The following is a 24,992-nucleotide window of genomic DNA, read 5'->3' on the forward strand; positions in this document are numbered from 1 at the left end:
TTTTTTACAAAAAACCCCACAATTTTTCAATTGACTTGCCTAAGATCCAGGACAAATCGCCACCTTTCAGAAATTCTCCCTGGACATCATGAGGCCACCAACTTGCAGAAGCACATCAGGCCTGGGACTGATCAGTGCTTAGATGTGACTTCTGGGAAACAGAAACATGCCACATTTGGTTCTATGCTGAAAGAGAAATGGAATATACATGTAAGGGCAGGAGGAAATTATGAGTCTAGTTTAGCAGTCTTGGACCTTGAGTGGGCTTTTCTAGCTCCAACATGCTATCCACCCAGTGCTATTTTTCAAGAAAAAGAGGTGCTGGAACCATGAATGCCTGCCTTGTTCTCTTATAACAGCAATGTCACCCACCTGAGAGGTGCTGGAACTCAGTTCTGGCTGATAAAAACCCTAAAACCTCCTCAGTAAAGGTAAAGGTAAAGGTACCCCTGCCCGTACGGGCCAGTCTTGACAGACTCTGGGGTTGTGCGCCCATCTCACTCAAGAGGCCGGGGGCCAGCGCTGTCCGGAGACACTTCCGGGTCATGTGGCCAGCGTGACATCGCTGCTCTGGCGAGCCAGAGCCGCACACGGAAACGCCGTTTACCTTCCCGCTGGTAAGCGGTCCCTATTTATCTACTTGTACCCGGAGGTGCTTTCGAACTGCTAGGTTGGCAGGCGCTGGGACCGAGCAGCGGGAGCGCACCCCGCCGCAGGGATTCGAACCGCCGACCTTTCGATCGGCAAGTCCTAGGTGCTGAGGCTTTAACCCACAGCGCCACCTGCGTCCCCAAAACCTCCTCAGATGGTACTTAAGTTTCTTCTTGTTGTTTAGTTGTGTCCGACTCTTCGTGACCCCATGGACCAGAGCACACCAGGCACTCCTGTCTTCCACTGCCTCCTGCAGTTTGGTCAAACTCATGTTAGTAGCTTCGAAAACACTGTCCAACCATCTCGTCCTCTGTCATCCCCTTCTCCTTGTGCCCTCCATCTTTCCCAACATCAGGGTCTTTTCCAGGGAGTCTTCTCTTCTCATGAGGTGGCCAAAGTATTGGAGCCTCAGCTTCACGATCTGTCCTTCCAGTGAGCACTCAGGGCTGATTTCCTTAAGAATGGATAGGTTTGATCTTCTTGCAGTCCATGGGGCTCTCAAGAGTCTCCTCCAGCCCCATAATTCAAAAGCATCAATTCTTCGGTGATCAGCCTTCTTTACGGTCTAGCTCTCACTTCCATACATCACTACTGGGAATACCTTTAACTATACGGGCCTTTGTTGGCAAGGTGATGTCTCTGCTTTTTAAGATGCTGTCTAGGTTTGTCATCCCTTTTCTCCCAAGAAGCAGGTGTCTTTTAATTTCGTGACTACTGTCACCATCTGCAGTGATCATGGAGCCCAAGAAAGTAAAATCTCTCACTACCTCCATTTCTTCCCCTTCTATTTGCCAGGAGGCCATGATCTTACTTAAGTTTCTAAGCGAACTCAAATCCACTTCTGCCCAGGCTTAGAAGTGGAGTTAAACCGAGCATGTTCTTTTCTGATCCAGCTGATGTGTACACATTTGCATTGCATATTTGGAGGGTGGGGTTTTGTGTGTGCAGTTGGGAGATTTGTAAATGCAAAGGCTCCAGAGCTATCAGGAATAGGAAGTAGGCAAGAGGGAGATATTAAACAAGTAGATAAACAAACTAAGTAAATTGAGTGAGAAGCCACCTTGGAAATTAAGGGGTATCTAAATCAATACTTTAATAATTAAGTATGCTGGTTTAATTTGCTTTTTATTTTTATGGAAATCCCAATTTCTTTTATTTTCATTTGGGTTTTTTGGGATAATGAAAAAGAAATGTGTCCATTTCCAATTTGCCACTAATTTGCATACAATCCCATGGGAGCTAAAGCATTCAGATACAAAACAAAAAAGCTGCAAAGGGTGCTTGTAGCCATTTAACACCAACTGAGTATATTGCCCACTTCATTATATAACTTAATTAAATAATAGATTACAGCCTTAGGCCTGCAATGTAGACACTGCATCATCAGGAGCCAAGAAAAGATGTGATACCAACAGAAGAAACTGGAGAGGTTTTTTGGTAGCCATGTGTTAAATATTTGTGCCAGTGTATCTCCCTGAACACTGGATCATAGTCTAGTTAGAACAGGGGTAGCTGTTGTCGTGTCCAGGAGTGACCCGAGACATTTTGGCACCTGAAGCGAACCACAAAATGGCATCCCTCTCCCTGCCAGGGAAGAAGGGCTGGGTGAATATCTAAACAGGAACAAGGCAGGGAGGGAAGAAAGATCTACATCAGGCACTGCTGCCCCTGTAGATCCTGCTGCCTGAGGCAGTTCCTTCACCTTGCCCTATGGGTGGACCGGCCCTGGTGGTGTGATCCAGATGTTGTTGGCCAACAGTCTGGGATTATTGGAGTATACTCAACATCTGGAGCACATCACATTATTTAACCGTGGGCTGGAGTGTCAGACTAGGACAAGAGCAAGCCAGGTTCAAATTATTGCTTAGCCATGAAGCTCTCTGGGTGACTGGGCCAGTCACTCACAGCCTGATCTACCACACAGGGTTGTTAGAAGGAAAAGATGGAGGGGAGGGAAGAGCTCATTGGAGGATAGGCAGGATATAAATAAACAATAGCAATGTAGCATCCAGGGATATCTTGTTTTCTGAACAATGTGTTTGTGACATAGTGGGGAGTGCTAAGACCAAACAATGCTCCTTCCTGGAGATCTGTATCCTTTCTCTAAAATACTTTAAAGCATTTTCATTATGATCTTTCTACATAGTTAAAAAGCCTATCTTGCTTTAGATGTCATATTATTGGGTCAGACAGCATCTCTCTCTCAAAATACCATTTCCAGAACTTCTGGACTTTTGCACGTAAAAGTTAAAGCATTCTACTTGCCAGTGAGAATCACAGCCTCCAATTAAAGCACAAACATAGTCCTTTTTTGGCTACAAATTTTTGATATGCCAGCAACCTTTACACATGGTGAGCCATCACACATATTAAATATGTAGTTATTTTCTGACACAACAGTTTGTGAGATTGGACTGGTGCTTAAGTTTACCATGCCACGTGCTAAACTTTGATTTTCTAGTGTTAAACACCCATCCTCGCCCTCCCGCACTTCATTTATGATTTATCCGTGTATTAGCTGATAAGAACAGCCTTCAAACAAAAGGAACATTGCATTTGGTGTGTGGGAGGCTTAAATGGTGTGCTTGCGCTGTTTTGTGTCATGTGCGTAAAGCAGTTGGTGGAATTTAAAAAGATCAATGTTCAGTTCATTAACATTAATGAATGCTAATGTTCATTAAACATTTATGGATAGCAAGTTGCAAAACGATGCAATGTAGCTATAATGAATGGCCCAATGTGACTGTTTTTGTATCTTCTACTGTGCTCAAGTTATGTAACAATGGGATGTAATGCTTTGTGTAGAAGCTTATCTCGTCCCCACTAATATTACTATACAAACGTTTTCAAAAGTGATCTTGCAAGCAGAGCGCAATGAAGGTGATCCATTTTATAGTCACATAATGTCTCCACGAGAGTATAAATTTACATGAATTGGAAAGAGTTTTGCAGTATTAAGCAAGAACTATTTTTGGCCTTCATTTTGCTGATGAAACATCTCGAGCTGATCAAAAACATTTTGTTGTCCCCAGCGTTCTTTGAGAACAAATCTGTGCTACCCAAAGTGTACTTCTGAAGAAATGTTGCTGTTGAATCAGCTTTTGAATCTATGCAGGAAAAAGCTCACAGATTTAGCTGCCAGCAGTTACTATAAAAGCAGTATTAACACACCAGCAATACAGCAGCCACATGTGGTTAGAAAGTTATGACGCTTGGGACGATGTCCGGGGCTAGGTTCAGTGTCTAGGGGATATTCTTCTTTTATTGAGTTCTGGCTCATGCCTCCACCCAGGAAACCTGGGATTCCAGTTTGGATGTCTAAACAGCAGTAATTCAACAACACACACTCCTAGGATGTATGTTCCAGCAAAAAGGCTGCAACAGCAATTGGGGTGCATTGCAATATGGAATTCCAACCAGCAGAAAACAGCAGTGAATCTCCTCCAACTCCAAGCCAATAGGAAGCACTAAGCCAAGTCCAAGATACTTGGGTAGCCCTATGCTTCCTCTCCTAGATATGTTTTCATCAAATAGTGATTCAGAAAGTAAAGGTAAAGGGACCCCTGACCATTAGGTCCAGTTGTGGCCGACTCTGGGGTTGCGGCACTCATCTCACTTTATTGGCCGAGGGAACCGGCGTACAGCTTCCAGGTCATGTGGCCAGCATGACTAAGCTGCTTCTGGCGAAACAGAGCAGCGCACGGAAATGCCGTTTACCTTCCCGCCGGAGTGGTACCTATCTATCTACTTGCACTTTGACGTGCTTTCGAACTGCTAGGTTGGCAGGAGCAGGAACCGAGCAACAGGAGCTCACCCTGTTGTGGGGATTCGAACAGCAACCTTCTGATTGGCAAGTCCTAGGCTCTGTGGTTTAACCCACAGTGCCACCCGCGTCCCTGATTCAGAAAGTAAAGCCTAGCAATTCCATGTTTTGAGCGTTCAGTGGGAGAGCGTTAAAGGTAAAGGGACCCCTGACCATTAGGTCCAGCCGCGGACGACTCTGGGGTCCGCTTCTGGCGAAACCAGAGCAGCACACGGAAACGCCATTTACCTTCCCGCCAGACCTATTTATCTACTTGCACTTTGACGTGCTTTTGAACTGCTAGGTGGGCAGGAGCAGGGACCGAGCAATGGCAGCTCACCCCATCGCGGGGATTTGAAGTTCAAACTTCCCTCCCCTTCATCAACAACAACAAAAATTGATTCCAGTCTCTCCCTGTTGTCCAGAGGTCACTTCTACTTAAGGGCAAACCAGCATCCAGCAGCACTCTTGCCAAGGCTATAGCTAACTGTCAAGATGGCAAAAGTGGCCCAGGCAGCCTTCTGTTTGTTAATATATTCCAACAGTTACAGCAAAACATGTCAACTCTATCCAACATGCAAAAGAATGTGGCATGCAAGGCTCAGGTGTTCTGTTTTCTCTGCACTTTCTGCTTCCACTATGTGGTGGAGTGTATTCTTTTCTCTACAGCTTGACAAAGCATTCCTGCCTAGAGGGGAGATGGGACTAGAAAGGCGAGCACATGTGTGACAGTCTCTATTTCTGATGTATATGCTTTATAAAATAATGCTACAATATGACAAAAGGGGGGGCAGGGGTTAAGGAAGAGCTGCAGAAACTAATCAGGGTCTATGAACAGAGCGCAACCCAAATCCCCACGATGCTTGTAGAAATCCGTTCCAAGACTTCACATGCAACTCATCTCTGTAAAGCTTCATAACAATGAATGAGCTGGTTTCTAACTTTATAAACTGAGCTAAATTATTTGTGCAAGATACATACGTTACTGGAGAGTGCAATAATGTTGCAATCAGGAACAGGTTTTCTTGATCCAATAGCCAGCATGAAGGCAAAAACCTAATTAAAAAAAAAATGGGTTATTTAGTCCAACTTTCCAGAAAAGCTGAGAAGGATGCCTTTAATAACATCTCACGTTAAAGGAATCTGAAGTATTATAGGGGGAAAAAATACTTGGGGCATTGCTAGAATAAGAGTGTGCAGACTACGCAGATCACAGCGACACATCCTGCAAATATATATTCTTTATATTTTGCCATTAAGTTAAGACATCATGTCCATGGTGGACTAAAACAACAACAACATGTAGCTTAAGGTTGGTTTTGATCCGTATTTGGACTCTTAAGCATACACACATATGTCTTTAAAGGTAGTCTGTGATGGGAAGATGAAGTTTAACCTTTTAACTGGTCAAAGGTATTTGTTTACTTGTAGCATAGCTGCTTTTCCCACACTCCTCATGCACCAGTGGAACTTCACCAATCTTTGTAGTTTCTAGAAAAATCCTCTGACTGCTACTTCTCCAGCTGTGCTTTCAATATTTGATGAAATTTGAAAAACTGAAAAAATAATAATAAAAACCCAAATTTGCTTCTTTGTGCAGTTTCTCCTAAGAGTTCCCCCCCCACAAAAACATATTTTACAAGACATGGTGTAGATCTGGCATGTGCTATCATACTGAAACCGTCGCTGTCCCTGCTGAGCCAAGTTGCCTTAATGTGTTATTTAGTAAGCTAATTCGTCTTTAATCAAGGCAGCACTTCACTGTGACAAAGGTGAATTGCTAGCCTTTTCTTGATTGTCCTTGAATAGCGCTATGGATCTGTAGTGATGCTGAGGGAAGCAAGGTGAATGAGGTTGTCCATCTCTGCATTGATCTGTAGGCACTGGGACTGTCACCAGAGCGACTCCGCTGGGACCCGAACCATCAGGAGTGCTGAGCGGCACCACGGCTGCAACCAAGCTGAGGAGCATGAGGGAGTAAGTTGCCTTTTTAGAGATGCTAGTTTTTGCATGCATATAACAAAAAAAACAACTTTGATTCCAGAATATTAAGATTACAACCACATCTTTTTCAGCAGCAGTTACGTATTATTTCAGGATGTTTTCTCTCTTATTGTCTGTCATTTCTTTTGAAGTGAGACATCATCTTGTCGGTCTCTGCCTGTCTCTAAACTGGTAAATTTATCCTTTTGTGTTATTATCTCGGTGCAAATCTGATCAATCAGCTTTACATAGCCATGTCCAAAACACTGCTTTTAAGGTTGTCTGCTCTCTTTGACTACGTGCAATCCTCCTTTTGAATATAATTTTTATTTACTTTTCTGTTTTGCTATTTAAAACACTAATTTTACATCCTTAAAATATCAATGACTTCCCTTTTTCTCTTTCCATGGTTCATTTAAATATTACAAATCCCTGCATATTTTACAAACCTATACCATTCAGTATTCCATTACTGCATCCATCAAAACTTATTTACACAGTTGAATTTATCTTAACGCTGCCAGTGTTTTCAGCTGTACACAATTAATTCCCATATATTCAATAAACGTTTTCCAATCTTCTCTAAACGTATGTTCTTCTTATTCTCTTATTCTATATGTTATGTCTGCAACTTAAGTTGTCATTCTTTGGTTGAGACCTTGCTCATTTCCCATTTTTGGGCTAACAAAACATGGCGCGCAGTAGTAGCATACCTAAATAACCTTTTTTGACACATGGGAATTTCAGTCTGAATTATCCCCAGCAGAAAGGACTCTGGGATTTTTTTTGGGGGGGGGGAAGTACTTTTAAACATTTTTTTTCCAATTCATTAAGGATCATTTCCCAATACTCTTTTACCCCTTTACAAGTCCACTGCATATGAAAAAACATTCCCTCCACCTCTTTGCATCTCCAGCGCTTATCCAATTCAGTCTTATATATCTTAGCAAGGCTACTTGGAGTTAAATACCAGCTGCGTGCAATCCTATACACGTCTATTCAGAAGTATGCTTCACTGAGTTCAATTAACTTTCCCCCCAAGTAAGTGGGAATAGGACCAGGGCTTTCCACCCCCAGCCAGAACTCACCAAATCTGATTCCAGAACCTCTCAGGTGGGCACCATTGCTATTAAAAGAGAACAAGGTGAGTTTTCTAGAAAAGCGTTTTCTCTTTTTCTAGAAAAGGGCACCGAATAGGATTGCAGCTAGGCAGAGCAATCCTGTTGGGGAGAAGCAGAGTGATGGATCTCTTGCAGAAGTGGAGTGCTATGGAGGTCAATCCCAAGCTACCAGTGTCCCATCCCAAGCTTCCTGCTTGCTACTGCAGGTGAGAGTAGTTTTTGCCCACAGCTATGGCATCTGCCACGGCAGAACCTCCCCACCAATGGGACTGCTCTCGGCCAGGCACCTACACAGATCCTAATCCCTCTCCCCCAGCCGTCAACATCATGGGGAGAGTAGAATTGTGTTCAACATCTCTCTCTCTCTAAATCTGTGAGCCACGTTTAAAAGCCTTTCAGAACCGTTGGCATAAGGCCGCTCCACTTCCCTGTGGGGCGGTGTTGCGGGCAGGCCACACGCTCTCCCCGTGCACAGCAGGGGCGTGGCAGTGCCCCTGCATCATAGGGGAGCCCCGGCCGCATCACGCCCCCCCAGCTGACCAATCCAGTTGTCCGAGGGCGTGGCTTACCGTACCTAAGCAGCCGCGCCACCGGGGGATTTCCCTCTTGGTTCCTGCTTCCCCTACTGGTGGTTGACCCTTACTGGACTACCTGCATGGCGGGCAGGAGTCACATATACAGTGGTACCTCAGGTTACATACTCTTCAGGTTACAGACTCCGCTAACCCAGAAATATTACCTCGGGTTAAGAACTTTGCTTCAGGATGAGAACAGAAATCATGCTCCGGCAGCACGGCAGCAGGAGGAGGCCCCATTAGTTAAAGTGGTGCTTCAGGTTAAGAATAGTTTCAGGTTAAGAACGGACCTCCGGAACAAATCAAGTACGTAACCAGAGGTACCACAGTAGTCGGTTCAGTTCCAATGCCTAAGCCAATACCACTCACATTCTGTAACCAATAAAGTTGTGGCCTTAATTAGCACATTAACCTAAAATACTGGTGTCCATGTGTTTTATTATTCAACAATTGGGGGAGGGCTCGGGGCCTTGACACGCAATAGCCATTGGGAGGCAACATGAGCTGAGTCCACTAAACTGCTGTTGGCAGCCTCCTGGCTGGTTAATGGGAGCTGAACTTGATTCTTGGGACTTATCTGTGGCTTCGTGATTTGGGCCCTTGTGTGTGCCTGACTACAGAATAACAAAACATGCATAATCGGCTTAGGCATTTATACCACTCTCTTTCAGTCATGGAATCGAAAGAAAGGGAGGAAAATGACTCTAAATACATGGCGTCTCGTGTTCTTTTTACAAAGAAACCTAAGTATACATGCAATAAGCTCAGAGTTTAATGGCACTGAGCTTTATAGTGCAGTTTAAATATTCAAGAACATGTAGATGGGTACAATGGAAAAGCTTTCATGGACCAAAATGTAAGTAAATTAAAATTTTGCAGCACAGCAGTGACTGCTTCTCGTTCAGCCCCCAGTGTCTTCCACTCAGCAGCGCACCAGGATCAGGCACAAGGCATCATCATTACCTGCTGAGTCTAAGTAAAATTGTCTTTCAGAAGCTGCAAAAGAAAGGCATTTTGTGATATTTTTGTTCATGTTTCTTATTGCTTGAGATCCAGAAGGATTATGTATAGAAGACCCTTAGGCCAATGGCGTTGGCATCAAATGCCCATGTCTCTTAAAAATTCAGAAAGAAAGGTCATGTTGAAGTAATTGATTGAGCACGGCATGGTCTTTAAGATTAGCTGACAGCTAGCTAAGAAAAAGTCTACCTTTCCGCAGCAAAGCGGTACATAGTCCATGTGAGTGCTTAGAATAATGTTGAGACTTTCTAAATAGCTTCAATGTGCTCCTGTTGCGCTCAAGGGTTGTTTTACTATTGATTTCAGTGAGAACCCCCCTAACCAGTTCTTGGGTATAAAATCTTTCCAATAACCACATTGAAATAAATCACTTTTATGTATGTTCTCTATCAGCAAATTTCATAGTGTAACTTATGTCTGTTTGCCCTCTTCGGGCAGACGGCTTTGTGGGCAGGCATGGTGTCTTCCTGCAAACTGGCCCATTGCCGACCAGATCATAATCCTACCACAAAATTGGCCAACGGCAGCAGGAATCCAGGGGGCGGTACCTGGGCAGGGTGCCAATTGACCAGTAGTGGCGCTTGAATGCCCAGAGGGGGGCTAGGGCCATACCACTCCTCCAACAGGGACCACTTGGGGGCTGCCCCAATTTGATGTAGGTCATAGGACATCTCCCCACCCTGCTGCTGCTGGCTTCACCCTTAGAAATCACTTATCTCAATGCCTACGGCCAAACCTTTCACATCTGTAACCAATAAAGTTGTGGCCTTATTTGATTCCAAAACTCAATGCAGTGGTACCTCTGATTGCGAACGGGATCCGTTACAGAGGCCCATTCGCAACATGAAAAGAACACAACCCGAAAAGAACGCAACTACATCAGGAACAAGCGGGATAGGGTGGAATAGAGATCTGCCATCAGGAACTGGGGGGGGGGGGTGTCAAATCAACCTTGCTCCATGGCTGAAGTGGGAATCACAGCAGAACAATCCACAGTTTATTTCAACACAGTAATTCATGTTTGCTCTGATGGCACAGAGAAACGGTCATCATTGCTGTCTATCAAACATATAAGCGTCTTTTCAACCTCAGGCTATTATTCTGGCGTTCTGCATTATTATTCCACTGTAATATGTAATTGATTTGACAGCAAATCTTTTTATCCTTGGTAGAAAATTATACTTCTAAACATATATTTTTCAGGAATAGGGTTTGGAGTGTGTGTGTGTAAGCTTCAGAAGAGGGAGCAGTCTTCTTTGCCTTCCCCTTGTTCTGTTCTTAAAAATTAGCTAGGCATTTATGTTGCAGGTATCAGAAAAGAGCAAATGGCTTATACACACTATATAAGCCATTGTGAGGATTGTGCCTCACAATCCACAATCAGCTCGTGGAGGGGTGGTATTATTATTATTAATAATAATAAAGTTTATATACCACCCTTCCTCGGAGGATGAACAGCACTGGCAGCTTCCCATAGCACTTCCCTGAACTGAGAGGACCAAAGTTGTGCCATGAGGCTGGAAGTGCTACAATCATTGTCCACGTTGCCTCTAGTTCACAACATAGTGTTGTTGCAGGGTAATGTTATCAGTGCCCACAAATATTTTGGGAGAAGTAGCATCGCAGTGGCTCCAGCCACATGACACAATTTCCCCCTCAGAACCTGGCCCCGATTTTTAAAAATTAAATTACAATACAACCTCTACTTACGATCATAATCTGTCCCAGAGGCCCATCTGCTGGGCAAAACCGGACGCTAGTAGAGGCGCCATTGTGCGTGTGCGCATTCGGTGGCACCACGCTTCTGTGCATGCATAGATGGCGGCAGCCGCTTGTGCGCACGTGCAAATGGCAGAAGCCGCTTCCGCAAATTGCAGCAAACCTAGTGTTTACTTCCGGGTTTGCCGCGGCCGCAACTTGGAATGTCTGCGAGAAGAGGCGGAGGTAAGTCGAGGTTCTACTGTAATAGGGCTTATGTAAGCATGGTGGGGGACGTGGGTGGCGCTGTGGGTTAAACCACAGAGCCTAGGACTTGCTGATCAGAAGGTCGGCGGTTTGAATCCCCGCGACGGGGTGAGCTCCCGTTGCTCGGTCCCTGCTCCTGCCCACCTAGCAGTTCGAAAGCACGTCAAAGTGCAAATAGATAAATAGGTACCGCTCTGGCGGGAAGGTAAACAGCGTTTCCGTGCGCTTTTCTGGTTTGCCAGAAGCGGCTTAGTCATGCTGGCCACATGACCCAGAAGCTATACGCCGGCTCCCTCCGCCAATAAAGCGAGATGAGCGCCGCAACCCCAGAGTCGGCCACGACTGGACCTAATGGTCAGGGGTCCCTTTACCCTTTACCTTTAAGCATAGTGGAGCCCGCTAGGGTTCTTGGGCCTTCTTGCCTGAGGGTGCCAAGTACTGGTACTAGATTTGGTCACTGAAGTGTTATCTTTTTGCCTTCTGTACACTGAATTGAGATGTGGGTCTTGCTCTCTTCGGCTAAAACCCTCTATCCTATTAGGACAGCACAAGTATAATTTTCATTAATGAAGCATGCATATACAGTAGTAGCTCGGTTTACGAAATTAATCCGTTCCTGAAGTCCGTTCTTAAACCAAATCCATTCTTAAACAGAGGCACGCTTTCCCTAATGAGGCCTCCCACCGCCAGTGCCCTTCCACCGTTCAGTTTCCGTTTGTAGACTGAGGTAAAGTTCACAAACTGGAACACTACTTCTGATTTTGTGGAGTTCGTAAACTGAATCGTTTGTAAGCAGGACTGTTCTTAAACCGAGGTACCACTGTATTAGATTTTAAAAGAGAGAAGATTCTGTTTTCAGAAGACAAATGCCATTTCCACTTTGTGGTGAACTACCGTCTTCCTCCCTTTTGGTAAGCGTCTAAAGGATGATTTCTGAAGCAAGGCTGTTCTATCTACTTACTCCATGAAAATTGTTCAGTGCCTTTTTATATAATCCAGAGGCTATAAATATATATGCATGTAGAAGCTGGTGTTGTGATAAAAGTATCTTACTGAATCAGATGTCAATATTTTCTCCATATATGTTGTGTGTGTGTTGCGATGCATGCATTAGTATTCCACACACACACACACACACACACACACTTTGTTAAAGTGCTATAGAAAGTTGCCAGATACAATATCTGTCCAATTATAGTAAATGATGGACTTCTATACGTTATTTATAATCCAGCTCACTTGCTGGCGTTCGTTTTCTGTCGACAGGTCAGCCATTCAGAAACTGGGAACAGAAACCTTTGAAAAAGTTTATGAATTCCTGCAACGAGCAAGAAAGCAGAATGCAAGTGAAAATGAAATCAGAGAATACCTGGAAAAAATGGTGTCTCGGGCAAGTGACTGCTTTGAAGTAGATCAGCTCCTCTATTTTGAAGACCAGCTGAAGGCTTCTGAAGATGCCTCCGTGTGACATCAAAGAATGGTTTTACTTGAATCATCAGAAATTAATAAAGTGGGCACTGTTCAGATGGAAGCAGGCATCGTGCCATAGGGTGAGGGCAATGAGTAGCATGGAGATACTGACAGGAATTAATGTATGCCATTTTGCTATCTTCTTATTTGAGGCAAATAGTACTCTTACCATCTCCAGGTGAAATCAGGAGATCTTTGATTGATTCCTACAGCACTATTGACACTTAGAGCTCAATAATCATTGCCTCAAAAATTGCTGGATTATGTTTCCTGATCTCATGCGTGCATATTTGAGTACTCCACTGGGAGAAACTGGGATGTTCAAAACCTGCATTTCAGCCACGTTTCAAAATGATATGCAAGGAAATGCATGAGATGTGATAATATGGGATGAAGGGAAAAGAAAACACTTCACTTTGATTTACTTCTACGGTGCAAAGAAGGAACTTTGTAAGAATTTTTTAAAATCAATGTCAGGGCTGAATCGGATGGTCTCCAGCAAACATTTTCAGTGTGACAAAGGTGGGAAAGGTTTCTAAAATCCCCCCCAAAGTTTGCCTCTTTTTGCACCAGTTTTCTGCTGTTTGCTTCTTCAGTCGACTGCAGCATTTTTGTCTGTTTCAAAGTTAGACCCTCTTCCTTACAATCAGTTGGTACTGCAAAGGGAATATAATGAAGTATGGCTGACGCAGCCTGATGCCAGCTTCTTCTGCCTACATACCAGATGTTGGGAAGAGGGATGGTGAAGGTTGCCTGAATGTGTGCCAGGGCTGCATTGCCACCTTCTCCCCGCAACACCTCCATGACAAAACAAACCCTACAAAAGATCTAAAGAAAAAAGGGGGTGGGGTTAAAATATTTGCAGAACACGCATTGCAGGTGCGCTTTTGCCCTAGTAAATGAATCGCTTTGTAAAATATTAACCTGTAAATATCATGCTTTTTTTCTGTTCATACCAGTGATCTGTGACCATGCTTTATCTAAAAGTCCTAACACCAGCCTTTCTCTTCCCATTTTGCAAATGGCGCCCTTGCGAATTAAATAAATAAAAATAAAATGCCATGTTGTTTCTGTTTATGCCGCAGCTGTTTCCATCTGGTCTCTCGAGATTCCCCACTTTATTTGCAAGCACAGAAATCAGGAAGACCATTTCACCCAATTCCTCTGGGCAAGAAGAAATTTTCTAATAGTTTATCTGGGGCTCAGCATTAACAGGGATAGTAGCACAGCTCCCAGGAACCCCCCCCCCCCAAAATGGTGTGTGTGTGTCAGCAGCAGCAAAGGTCAAAGGTCAGCAGCAGCAGCAACTGCACTGGCAACCCGCCCACCATACTGCCTTCTTGACGGTGCCCCCACACCTAGTGGTTTCCCTGAGCATTGGAAGGAAATGATTGCTGCCACCCAAAAAAACGTGAATAACAAAGGAAACCCTGCAAAGTGTTAGGATTTTGGCTCAGCTCCAGTTTATGCAAATTTTGCAACTTATCACTTTCCTTCACGGTCAGCACCCTCTTAAGGTTTCCTGTGCTTTGGGGGCCAAGTGATACAGCCTCATCTGCTGAGTCGGCGGTTACCAGCTCATTGTAGGTTCTGAGCATTGCAAAGACCGTATTAGAGGATGGTTTAATATCACACTATTAAGAGTCCTCAACCCCTGGGGCTTTGGCAATATAAAACTGCAAAGAACAACCGTTGGGTGAACAAGACTCCCTGGAGCAATTGGCCCTCAAAAATCCATTAACTGTAACCTTTACATGTTGTGGCTACCCACTCTGCTTCAGGTAAACTCTCTCAAGAGTTTTTGATGTATTTATTTATGAAAGAGACCGAGCAACAAGACCCAAGCAACTTTGGCAAATTTTATTCCATAGGTATGTTTCCAAGATACCCAAAGCTCGCAGCACCTGATCCCTTCACAATCTATTGCTCTGATTTACAACCCACATACACTGCTGCAGTCAAACAAGCAGTGTTCTGGACATGCCAATTCCCCAGTTGCTTCAACCGCAGATCATCTCCGTGGGCAGCAGGGGCTGCTAAGGTGCCCTGTTAAGTATAGTGTTCAATTCACTGAAATTGCAAATGCTTGCATCCGTTACAGTGGTACCTTGGTTCTCAAACTTAATCCGTTCTGGAAGTCCGTTCCAAAACCAAGGCGCGCTTTCCATAGAAAGTAATGCAAAATGGATTAATCCGTTCCAGACTTTTAAAAACAACCCCTAAAACAGCAATTTAACGTGAATTTTACTATCTAACAAGACCACTGGTCCATAAAATGAAAGCAATAAACAATGTATCAAGCAATCAGTAGCTGAACTGGGTTCCACACAGGCACAAAAACAAAAAAGAGCTGCTAAAACAAAAACGCAAAATAAATGGCAAAAACAGACAGACCTCAGTGTAACTGAGTGTAACTCAGTGTAACTAAACGGAAGTGTGGCACTCAAATCGGAAGCATAATATTCAAAACGGAAGTGTGGCACTCAAAACAGAAAAGTAACTCTCAAAACAGAAGCGTAACACTCAAAGCGGAGCATGTTTGACTTCCGAAAAAGTTTGCAAAACTGCCACACTTCTGGGTTTGCAGAGTTTGGGTTCCAAGTTATTTGAGTACCAAGGCATTTTGAGAACCAAGGTACCACTGTACTGTGTGTTTAAATTTGATTGGTCGGTAACTGAATTCTAGAGAGTTCTCATGTGATTGGCTCACATTGGCCACATGGGAGGTATCTAGTGAAGGAAAGACCCCATTTTATGTGAAGCAAGACGGCTGCGTTTTAGAATCCACTGTGAACACTGCTAAATTGAATAGAGTGTCGGAGTGCTGCTTCTCTGGTTGAAAGAGAGCAAAGCTGCAGGAGAAGGCAAAAGTGAAAATCTCTTATAGGAGCTGCAAGGCATGGCCTAACTGAGATGGGTGCCGAGCTCTGGAAAGAGTGAAAACTGGTTTGCCTGACCTGCCAATGAGCACATTAGCACCCACTTATTTGCAAGAGTTGGGACACTTGGCTATGGAGCAATGGGGCCGTGTAATTCAGGGCACATGAGGAATCATGTGCAGTAAGTGAAATAGAAATCCTCGAAGGTTTGCCTGTCATGGGGCTCTTCCAGACAAGTTCTTCACTGAGCATTCATCCTGATATGCTTATGTGAAGATTGTACTATATCCAGGTCCTTATTGAGCATTCATTCCAGTCTGTTTGTGGGGAGGTGATACAGCAATGAGCATTCATTGCTTGTGCAGTGTTTATGCATCTTCCCACTAATCATTTGGTTATCCCACACTTTCAAGTATATTTCCCCATTACTTTCCCCAATTGCAAAAAAAAAAAAAGCCAGCTACCATCATAATTGCAAGAATGCCACTCAACTGCAGTGCCAGTGCCTGCATTTTCAACTGGAACGCATGCCAAATTGCATTTGTGGGAATAAAACCAAGGACAACACTGTCTAATGTTCTGCAAAACCAATTTTCAGCTGATATTAAACCTTCACTTGTGACCGGATCTGAGTGCATTTCCCTTCACTTTCCTCTCACCTCTTAGCCTTCTACAGATTTAGTGCAGATTTAGCCTTCTACAGATTTAATACTGTAGCCTTCCCTGCCCACAGGCAGAGAATGCTGGAGGGAGATGCAATTGCACCCACAAAGCAAGACAACCCCCAGGCTGCCTTTCATTTCCTGTCTTGAATCCAGAGTTCCCAAGAGCAGGGTGCTGCTCATTTCAGGCTCTCGCAGGAGGAAGTGGACGGAGGCATGTTTTGCTCATTCCTCTTGCTCCCTGCCGCGGGTGGCGCTGTGGGTTAAACCACAGAGCCTAGGACTTGCCGATCAGAAGGTCGGTGGTTCGAATCCCCGCGACGGGGTGAGCTCCTGTTGCTCGGTCGCTGCTCCTGCCAACCTAGCAGTTTGAAAGCACATCAAAGTGGGAAGGTAAATGGTGTTTCTGTGCGCTGCTCTGGTTCGCCAGAAGCGGCTTAGTCATGCTGGCCACATGACCCAGAAGCTGTACGCCAGCTCCCTCGGCCAATAAAGCGAGATGAGTGCCGCAACCCCAGAGTCGGTCATGACTAGACCTAATGGTCAGGGGTCCCTTTACCTTTACCTTGCTCCCTGCAGCTGCTTGTGGCAGTGGCACAGAGTGGGTTGCCAGTGCCCAGGGCGGTGTGTGCACACACCATGGGGGAGCGGACACAGAGGGCAAAGGGAGCCCGCCGTGCCAGCCCATCCCTCACCCCCGATGCCATTGGAGCAACTAATCTGCAGTGGACTGACAGGTTGCACGTGTCACTGCAAATTCCACTCCCTTGCCTACCAGCATTGGGGCATCTGGTTGTGCCCCCCGGGCAATGCCCTCCCTGCTCTCCCACACTTATGCCCCTGACTTCTGGCACGGCAGGCTGCAGAGGGAATATGAAAATACACCATAGTTCTTCTAGCATGGGTTGTCTAAACTGTGGCCCTCCAGATGTTGGGCACCAACTCTCATCCGGTCCAGCTATTATGGACTGTAGTCACTGATGATGGAAGGTGTATTCCAGTAACATCCAGAGGGCCAAAGATTTGCCCCCCGTACTGTAGGGGGAGACACTGCTGATTCTCGATCCCTTTTGCAAACTAATTTTTCTACACTGGACCCACCCCATAGCAAATCCCTGTTTATCTCTCCTTTTAATGGCTACTTTTTCCTGCTTCGCCTCTTCCCAAACTGAAGGGGAAGTGAGCCACAGAGGATAGAGGACAGAAAAGTCAGCCCTCCTTTCCTCATGTGTGAGATTCAGAGTCCTTCTGACTTTCTCTATGTAGAGATGGTCTGCTTTGCTTGCACATTGTGAGCGTAATGTGGACCTGAACTCAAAGGGAGACGAAGGTCAAGAAAGTTCTGCAGGGAGCCAAGGATAAGCCATGGAATTACTGATTTTATTTACTTTGTTTAAGAATTCATATCCTGCCCTTCAGATGAATTCCCAGCCTGGCTTACAGATACTGAATCAAAAGTACAACGTGAAAAAGCGTTTTAAAGCAATAGAGGCTAAAAACAGCCAGGTCCAAAATCTAAAATGAGCCTCACAAGAGATAAGGACCTCACAAGCATATTTTCCTGAGCCTTTTATTCTACACCAAAGGCTTGGGGAAATGAAGTGGTCTTTGTTTGCCAACAAGGGCTTCAAAATAGGTGCCAGGCGAATCTCCTGATGACTCCTGCTTTCCACAATTCAGATGCCATTAGCAAAAAGTCCCTGCCCCCTGCTTTTCATGTGATTGAATTTCCTTTCTGATAGTATGTATTTAGTTATGAAAGTTTTGTAGGTTGAGGCTGGCCTTTAGGAGCAGGGTTTCTTAGCTAAAACTGAAGGACACATTACATGGGAAAAGAGAGGTGTATTTTGATGGAACAATGGACAATGGGGTATCTTTGATAGTCCAATTAATATTGCCTCATGGCTAAAGATGAGCGGATTTGGCAATTTCAGTTTCTCTCAGTTTCTAATTTCACAATCTTAAGTTTAGTTCTCCACATTTGCGAATTTCTGCAGCAAAAAGGTCCTCATGAAAATTCAACAGCATTTTAGCTTGAATTTATTCTAGCATACATATTTTTGAATGCCTAACCTTTGCCAAGCAATTTCCTTTGATGTGGTGCATCTCCTTCTCTCATAATAAGAGAACCAGGGTTTAGCCAGTAAAACTGAATGGTGGGAGATTCAGAACAGACAAAAGGAAGTACACAGTTCATAGTTACACTATAGAATTTGCTACCACAGCCTATAATGATGGCCACAAGCTTGGGTGTCTTAATAGGGTGTTATTCATGGAAGCTAAGATTATCAGTGGTTGCTCTTCCTAACTTCTATATTACCTCCCGTGTATCTCCATGGGTGTAGTCAGGATTTATGAGGGGCAGGCTTTATGTTGGGTGTGCAGAACCTCAGTTAAATATTCAGTTAAATACATTTATTGATTTACTTTATTTGGGGGGCAGCTGCCCCTCTCTCCCCCTCTTGGCTACGCCCATGAGTATCTAAGACCAGTTGTTGAGAAATATGAGTGGAACAGTGCTAATCTGCTTGTGTCCTGTTCGTTGGCTTCCTATGGGCATCCAGTTGGCCACCATGGGAGAAGGATGTTGGACTAGGTAGACCTTTGGTCTAATCCATTTCCAAGCTTCAAGAAAATGAACCTCAGGGTAGACCCTCATGACATACATAGAATAGAGAGAATTAAAGTCCAGTAGAGATGTCTTTCTTGACCCAAATGCATAACCTTCTATTCGACAATAATCACCTAAGTATTGAGGGTATTTTTCTTGATAGATTCATTCACCAATTTTACCATTTAGCTGTAAGGTTTTCAAATGAGAAAGCCATCGTTTGTGTGTGAACTAATGGAGATTTACGGAGCAACATTCCTGCCTATTTCCCACGCACCCAGCTAAATACGAGAGAGATGTTAGAAACAGGGTGCCTGCACAGTCGTGTATTTCACTGGCCCTTTCCTCGCTCTTTTGCCCATAAACAGGTCGATATGGGATAGAGAACATGCAGAGATTGCTGCTATTCTACTAACATATTTATAGAAGGGAATGGAAGTTGAGAAATTGCTCAAATCCATCATTGGACCAGTTGCAGCTTTATGAGATGCAGAAAGGTAATATTTTTGAGCCTCTTCTCTTGGAATTGCGCCTTCTGAAAGCCACCTGTTCTAATCGGCAGTGACATTTGGCATGCTGGGAAATGGAGTATTTAAGGCTAGGAAAGGTCATCACCATTTTTCTTTCGGTAAAAGGCACTCTGTTCAAATCCGGCTATAGGGGTGTTCACACAATATTCTTGCGCTTGTGCCCAAGCTGGGCACTGACTTTATTGCACTTTTGGCACCAGATGAAGACTTCTTTCCATTTAGCTAGACTTTTCCCTCACTTGAGAAGTGAAGCTACAGGGAAGCAGGCAGGGGGACTTCTCGATAGCGGCACCTGCCACATACATAGAACACCCTTCCATCAGATGACAAGAAGATGAGTAACTATAAAACCTTTAGAAGACATCTGAAAGCTGCCCTGTATAGGAAAGCTGAAGAAGAAGAAGAAGAAGAAGAAGAAGAAGAAGAAGAAGAAGAAGAAGAAGAAGAAGAATTTATTATTTGTACCCCGCCCATCTGGCTGGGTTTCCCCAGCCACTCTGGGCAGCTTCCATAAAAACCAAAAATACACTAAAATCACAGATTAAAAACTTCCCTGAACAGGGCTGCCTTAAGATGTCTTCTGAATGTCAGGTAGTTATTTATCGCTTTGACATCTGATGGGAGGGCGTTCCACAGGGCGGGCGCCACTATTGAGAAGGCCCTCTGCCTGGTTCCCTGTAGTTTTGCTTCTCGTCATGAGGGAACCGCCAGAAGGCGCTCGGCGCTGGACCTCAGCGTCCGGGCAGAATGATGGGGGTGGAGACGCTCCTTCAGGTATAGAAGAAGAAGAGTAGTAGTAGTTTGGATTTGATATCCCGCTTTATCACCATCCGAAGGAGTCTCAAAGCGGCTAACCTTCTCCTTTCCCTTCCTCCCCCACAACAAACACTCTGTGAGGTGAGTGGGGCTGAAAGACTTCAGAGAAGTGTGACTGGTCCAAGGTCACCCAGCAGCTGCATGTGGAGGAGCAGGGAAGCGAACCCGGTTCACCAGATTACGAGGTATAATGTTTTAATATATGTTGATAGCTGCCCAGAGTGGCCAGGGCAACCCAGTCAGGTAGGTGGGGAACAAACAAACAAACAAACAAAATTTCAGGTGCCGTTGAAAAACAGCTTTAATGATGCTTGCACTTGATTTTATGAGATTTTGGTATCCATTTCAGGTTTTAAATGTTTCTTATGGCTGCTTTTAGTTTTTAACTGTAGTTTTGTAATTACATAGCATGTCCACGGCTGCAGCCTGCTCCAAAAAAATCATGCACCCACTGTTGCCTGAGGCCACAAGGGCGCAAAAACGTGGTTACAAAGCATGGATCCATATGGATCCTCAGGATTTTTGCATTGGGTCACCCCAAATTCACCATCAGATCACATAGCATGTCCATAGCTACAGCCTGCACCAAAAAACCATGCATCCACTGTTGTGTGGGGCCGCAATAGCACAAAAATGTGATTACAAAGCACAGATCCACATGGATTCTCAGGATTTTTGCATTGAGCTGACCCAAATTTACCGTCAAATCACATGTCTGTGGCCACAGCATGAACCACAAAAATCATACATCCACTGTTTTGTTTAGAATATTTTTTTTCTTGCTTTCCTCCTCTAAAAACTAGGTGTGTCTTATGGTCAGGTGTGTCTTATGGAGCGAAAAATACGGTAACTGTTAGCCACCCTGGAAACCCTTTTGGCTTGTCAAATGGGATAAAAATGCACTAAATCAGAGGTGTGGAACCTCAAGGCTACAGCCCTCACTGGCTCTCCTTTGCACCCAAAGTTGTTTTAGCCTGGCTGGAAAGTGCCCTTCAACTCTGGTAACACCTCTTGGCTGTCTGGGTGGACGTTACAGAGGGAGGCGTGAGTTTGTGCAGAAGCTAACTGCTTGTGTCTTGGGCGCCATCTGCCACTGGCATGTATGTGGCCCTTGGAAGCTCACCCACGTAGAACTGCCCTGGTATATCTTATGTGGGGAGCCTGTATCAGTATCAATATCAACAAGAGAACGGGCTTTTTCCTGTGGTGGCTCCCCAATTGTGGAAAGCTCTCCCCAGAGAGGCTCGCCTGGTGCCATCACTGCATGTCTTTAGGCACCAGGCAGAAGCATCCCTATGGCAATTAAATAGTCCATGGTCTGTAAGAGTGTGGGGAAGATGACTGTTATTATGATGATTCTTTTACTAGTAGGCTGTCTGTCATTTTTTTATTACAGTGGTGCCTCGCAAGACGAAATTAATCCGTTCCGTGAGTCTCTTCATATAGCGTTTTTTTCGTCTTGCGAAGCAAGCCCATTGACAGCTTAGCGGATTAGCGCTATTAGCGGTTTAGTGGCTTTTAGCGGCTTTTAGCGGCTTATCAGCTTAGCGGATCAGCTGATAGGCGGCTTAGCTGCTTAGAAAAGGGGGGGGGAGGAACTCCGCAGGAACTCGCAAGACATTTTCGTCTTGTGAAGCAAGCCCATAGGGAAATTTGTTTTGCGAAGCGCCTCCAAAACGGAAAACCCTTTCGTCTAGTGGGTTTTCCGTCTTGCAAGGCGTTCGTCTTGCGGGGCACCACTGTATTATGTTATTATGTTTTTATCATTGATGTTCTGTAATGTGTTTTTACTGTTGTACACTGCCTTGGGATCTTCTGATAAAGGGCAGTATATAATTTGAATTAATCATCATCTCTTTCCCTTTGCTTCTGGGATGAATCGCTTCTGTTCCTATTGATTGCATCTAATATTAGAGTAGACCCACTGAAATTAAAAGACAAGGGACTAACTTCGATCCATTCATTTCAACGATTCTGCTTTGAGTATGCTTGGATATAACCCGTGTCTTTAACAGCAGCCTGGCATACATATATTTAATACCTGATGTTAAACGAAGGATGAGGAAACCTTTGCCTGCTACATTTCTGTGTGCCAGAAACTGTTGTTAAAAGCAGAGGCACAGGGACAATTTTAATTTTAATTTTAAAGAAGACTCTGACAGCCCTGGCAGTGAGACCAAGCATGACATCAAGGCTGAATACATTGCAGATTGAATTTCCCACCGGAGCCCGTTTACTTCAGTTCTATGGGGATTTAATTCTTTCATAAAAGCTCTTGGCTCTCCCTGCCTCACTGTCATGGTATTTATTGCTTCCATTCTTTTCTCCGAAGTTGAACTTTTAAAGTAGATCAGCACCATCAGTGCTGCACTTAGACTTGTCTTAAGCCCCAGTCAGCAATAAACTGAATTAATTTTTGTTCTCTTGCTCCACACGGCACACAAATACTCCTCCATCCAAAAAGGAGAGGCAGACACAAACAAGGTGTTTGAGACTCTCCCGTGGGAGGTTGTTGGTTATTGTCTCTTCCACCTAGAGGCAGCCTTTATTACCTGATATTGCTTTTTCCAACCTGTGTAGCAACTTATGTTGCTGCTGCTCTTTTTCTTTTTCTTTTAAAGAGCAGGTGAGAACTTTATTGGTGAACTTGTGGTGTAAGATCAATTGCCCACGCACTTCCTTCAGTAATCTGGAGAGTGGTTAATCTGTTCTGGAAAGAGATTTATGATCTCTCTTCTCCCCTTTAATTAACCCCTCCCCCAATGCAAGCATTATATACCACTAAAGCATTCACTATCAATGACCAAAATCTCAGACCTTCCAAGTATCCCTATTTTCCAGGGACAGTCCCAGATTTACGGAAGCCGTCCTGGTTTCTGATTTGATTCCAGAATGTCCTGTTTCTCCCTTAAAGGTAAAGGGATCCCTGACCATCAGGTCCAGTCATGGCCAACTCTGGGGTTGCGGTGCTCATCTCGCTTTACTGGCCAAGGAAGCCGGCGTACAGCTTCCGGGTCATGTGGCCAGCATGACTAAGCCGCTTCTGGCAAACCAGAGCATCACATGGAAATGCCGTTTACCTTCCCGCTGGAGCGGTACCTATTTATCTACTTACACTTTGACGTGCTTTTGAACAGCTAGGTTGGCAGGAGCAGGGACCGAGCAACAGGAGCTCACCCCGCCGCAGGGATTCGAACCGCTGACCTTCTGATTGGCAAGCCCTAGACTCTGTGGTTTAAACCACAGCGCCACCTGCGTTTTTTCCTTAGGACGTCCCTATTTTCATTGCAGAAATGCTGAAGGATATGGAGGGCATCCCTATTTTCATCGGAGAAATGTTGGAGTGTATGGCAGCTTTGTGACACCCCCCCCCCCAGCCAAGAAGATAAGTAACTATAAAACCTTTAGAAGACATCTGAAGGCAGCCCTGTTTAGGGAATTTTTTTTATAAGTCAGTCAGATGGGTAGGGTAATAGTAAAATTATTATTATTCATTGGAGAAATGTTGGGTGTATGATGTCTGCTAGAGATAAGTGGTGTTGTATGTGGACTGTGGGCTGGGATAACGTCTCAAAGGTGCAATCCCAATCCCATTACATGATTCAGGCATAGTAACAGGACACAAGACAGTGACTAGGGATGTGCCAAAGGTGGGAGACATGCAAAGGGTGGACCTGTGTGTTTGTTTAATACAGGTGTGAGTCAGATTTTCAGCGTGATGGCCACATGTCATTCTGGACAACTTTCAGAGGGTCACATGACAGCGATGGGTAGGGACCGAGGAAAAAGATGGCAGAGCAACGGATGTAAATTTTGTACAGTATGCTCATTTCTGTTCATTTATTTAATCTGTATGCCACCCTAACCCAATAATCCTCCCTCCCACAACACATTTAAAAGGGCATTAGATGTCTATCAGCCAAAGGTCTGGTTAAAGAGGAATGTTTTTGCCTGACACCTAAAGGTAAAGGTAAAGGTACCCCTGCCTGTACGGGCCAGTCGTGTCCGAATCTAGGGTTGTGCGCTCATCTCACTTAAGAGGCTGTGAGCCGGCACTGTCCGAAGACACTTCCGGGTCACGTGGCCAGCGTGACGAAGCTCCAGCTGGCAAGCCAGCACCAGTGCCGCACACGGAAACGCCGTTTACCTTCCCGCTATAAAGCGGTCCCTATTTATCTACTTGCACTTAAGAGTGTTTTCAAACTGCTAGGTGGGCAGGAGCTGGGACTGAACGATGGGAGCTCACCCCGCCGCAGGGATTCGAATCGCCGACCATACGATCGGCAAGTCCTAGGCACTGAGGTTTTACCCACAGCGCCACCCGCGTCCTACACCTAAAGGTAAAAAGGTAAAAAGGTAAAGGACCCCTGACAGTTCCCTCACTGCAGAGAAGGCCTGTTCTCATGTTGCCACCCTCTGGACCTCTTGTAGAGAAGGCACACAAAGAAGGGCCTCAGGGTCTGGGTAGGTTCATATGGACTACACAGTTTCTACACAGAAATGCAGACTTTGCTTAGTTTAATTGTTTTTGGGATGTCAACCAGTCCCGCCCCATTTCTCTTTGAAAGAAAAAATGGTGTCTGTACTCACCATGAAGTCTGTACGCCACACTCTGGGGGGGGGGGGAGGGCGGGCGGGGAGAAGGTGCCAGTACTGCATACTCTTGAGTATCCCCAGAAAAACAGCACTGGCGTCACTTAACTTGGGGGAATCTGAAAGGCGGGAACAGCAAATTCATGTACAGTGGTACCCCTGGATGCGAACGGGATCCGTTCCGGAGCCCCGTTCGCATCTTGAAGTGAACACAACCCTTGTCTGCGCTTGCGTGGGTCACAATTTGCCGCTTCTGCGCATGCGCATGATGTCATTTTGAGTGTCTGCGCATGCGCGAGCAGTGAAACCCGGAA

General features: G+C 44.9%; 1 protein-coding gene across 5 annotated transcripts in view; it reads left to right on the plus strand.

Annotated features, from left to right (window-relative positions):
- The window catches only part of NEK11 (NIMA related kinase 11), a 79,833-nt gene extending 66,165 nt beyond the window's left edge, over positions 1-13,668 (plus strand). For 4 of the 5 annotated variants that reach the window (XM_083705840.1, XM_083705839.1, XM_083705838.1 and 1 more), the window contains exons 15-16: positions 6,334-6,430; positions 12,384-13,668. In XM_083705840.1, the coding sequence (XP_083561966.1) occupies positions 6,334-6,430; positions 12,384-12,585 (299 nt within the window). In that variant the 3' untranslated portion in view covers positions 12,586-13,668. The remainder of the gene's footprint in view (positions 1-6,333; positions 6,431-12,383) is intronic. The other variant, XM_083705842.1, reaches the window with a different exon arrangement.
- Positions 13,669-24,992: the final 11,324 nt, after the last annotated feature.

Source organism: Podarcis gaigeae (genome assembly GCF_964106915.1).
Source record: "Podarcis gaigeae genome assembly, chromosome: 12".
In the NCBI taxonomy this organism is placed as follows: domain Eukaryota; kingdom Metazoa; phylum Chordata; class Lepidosauria; order Squamata; family Lacertidae; genus Podarcis; species Podarcis gaigeae.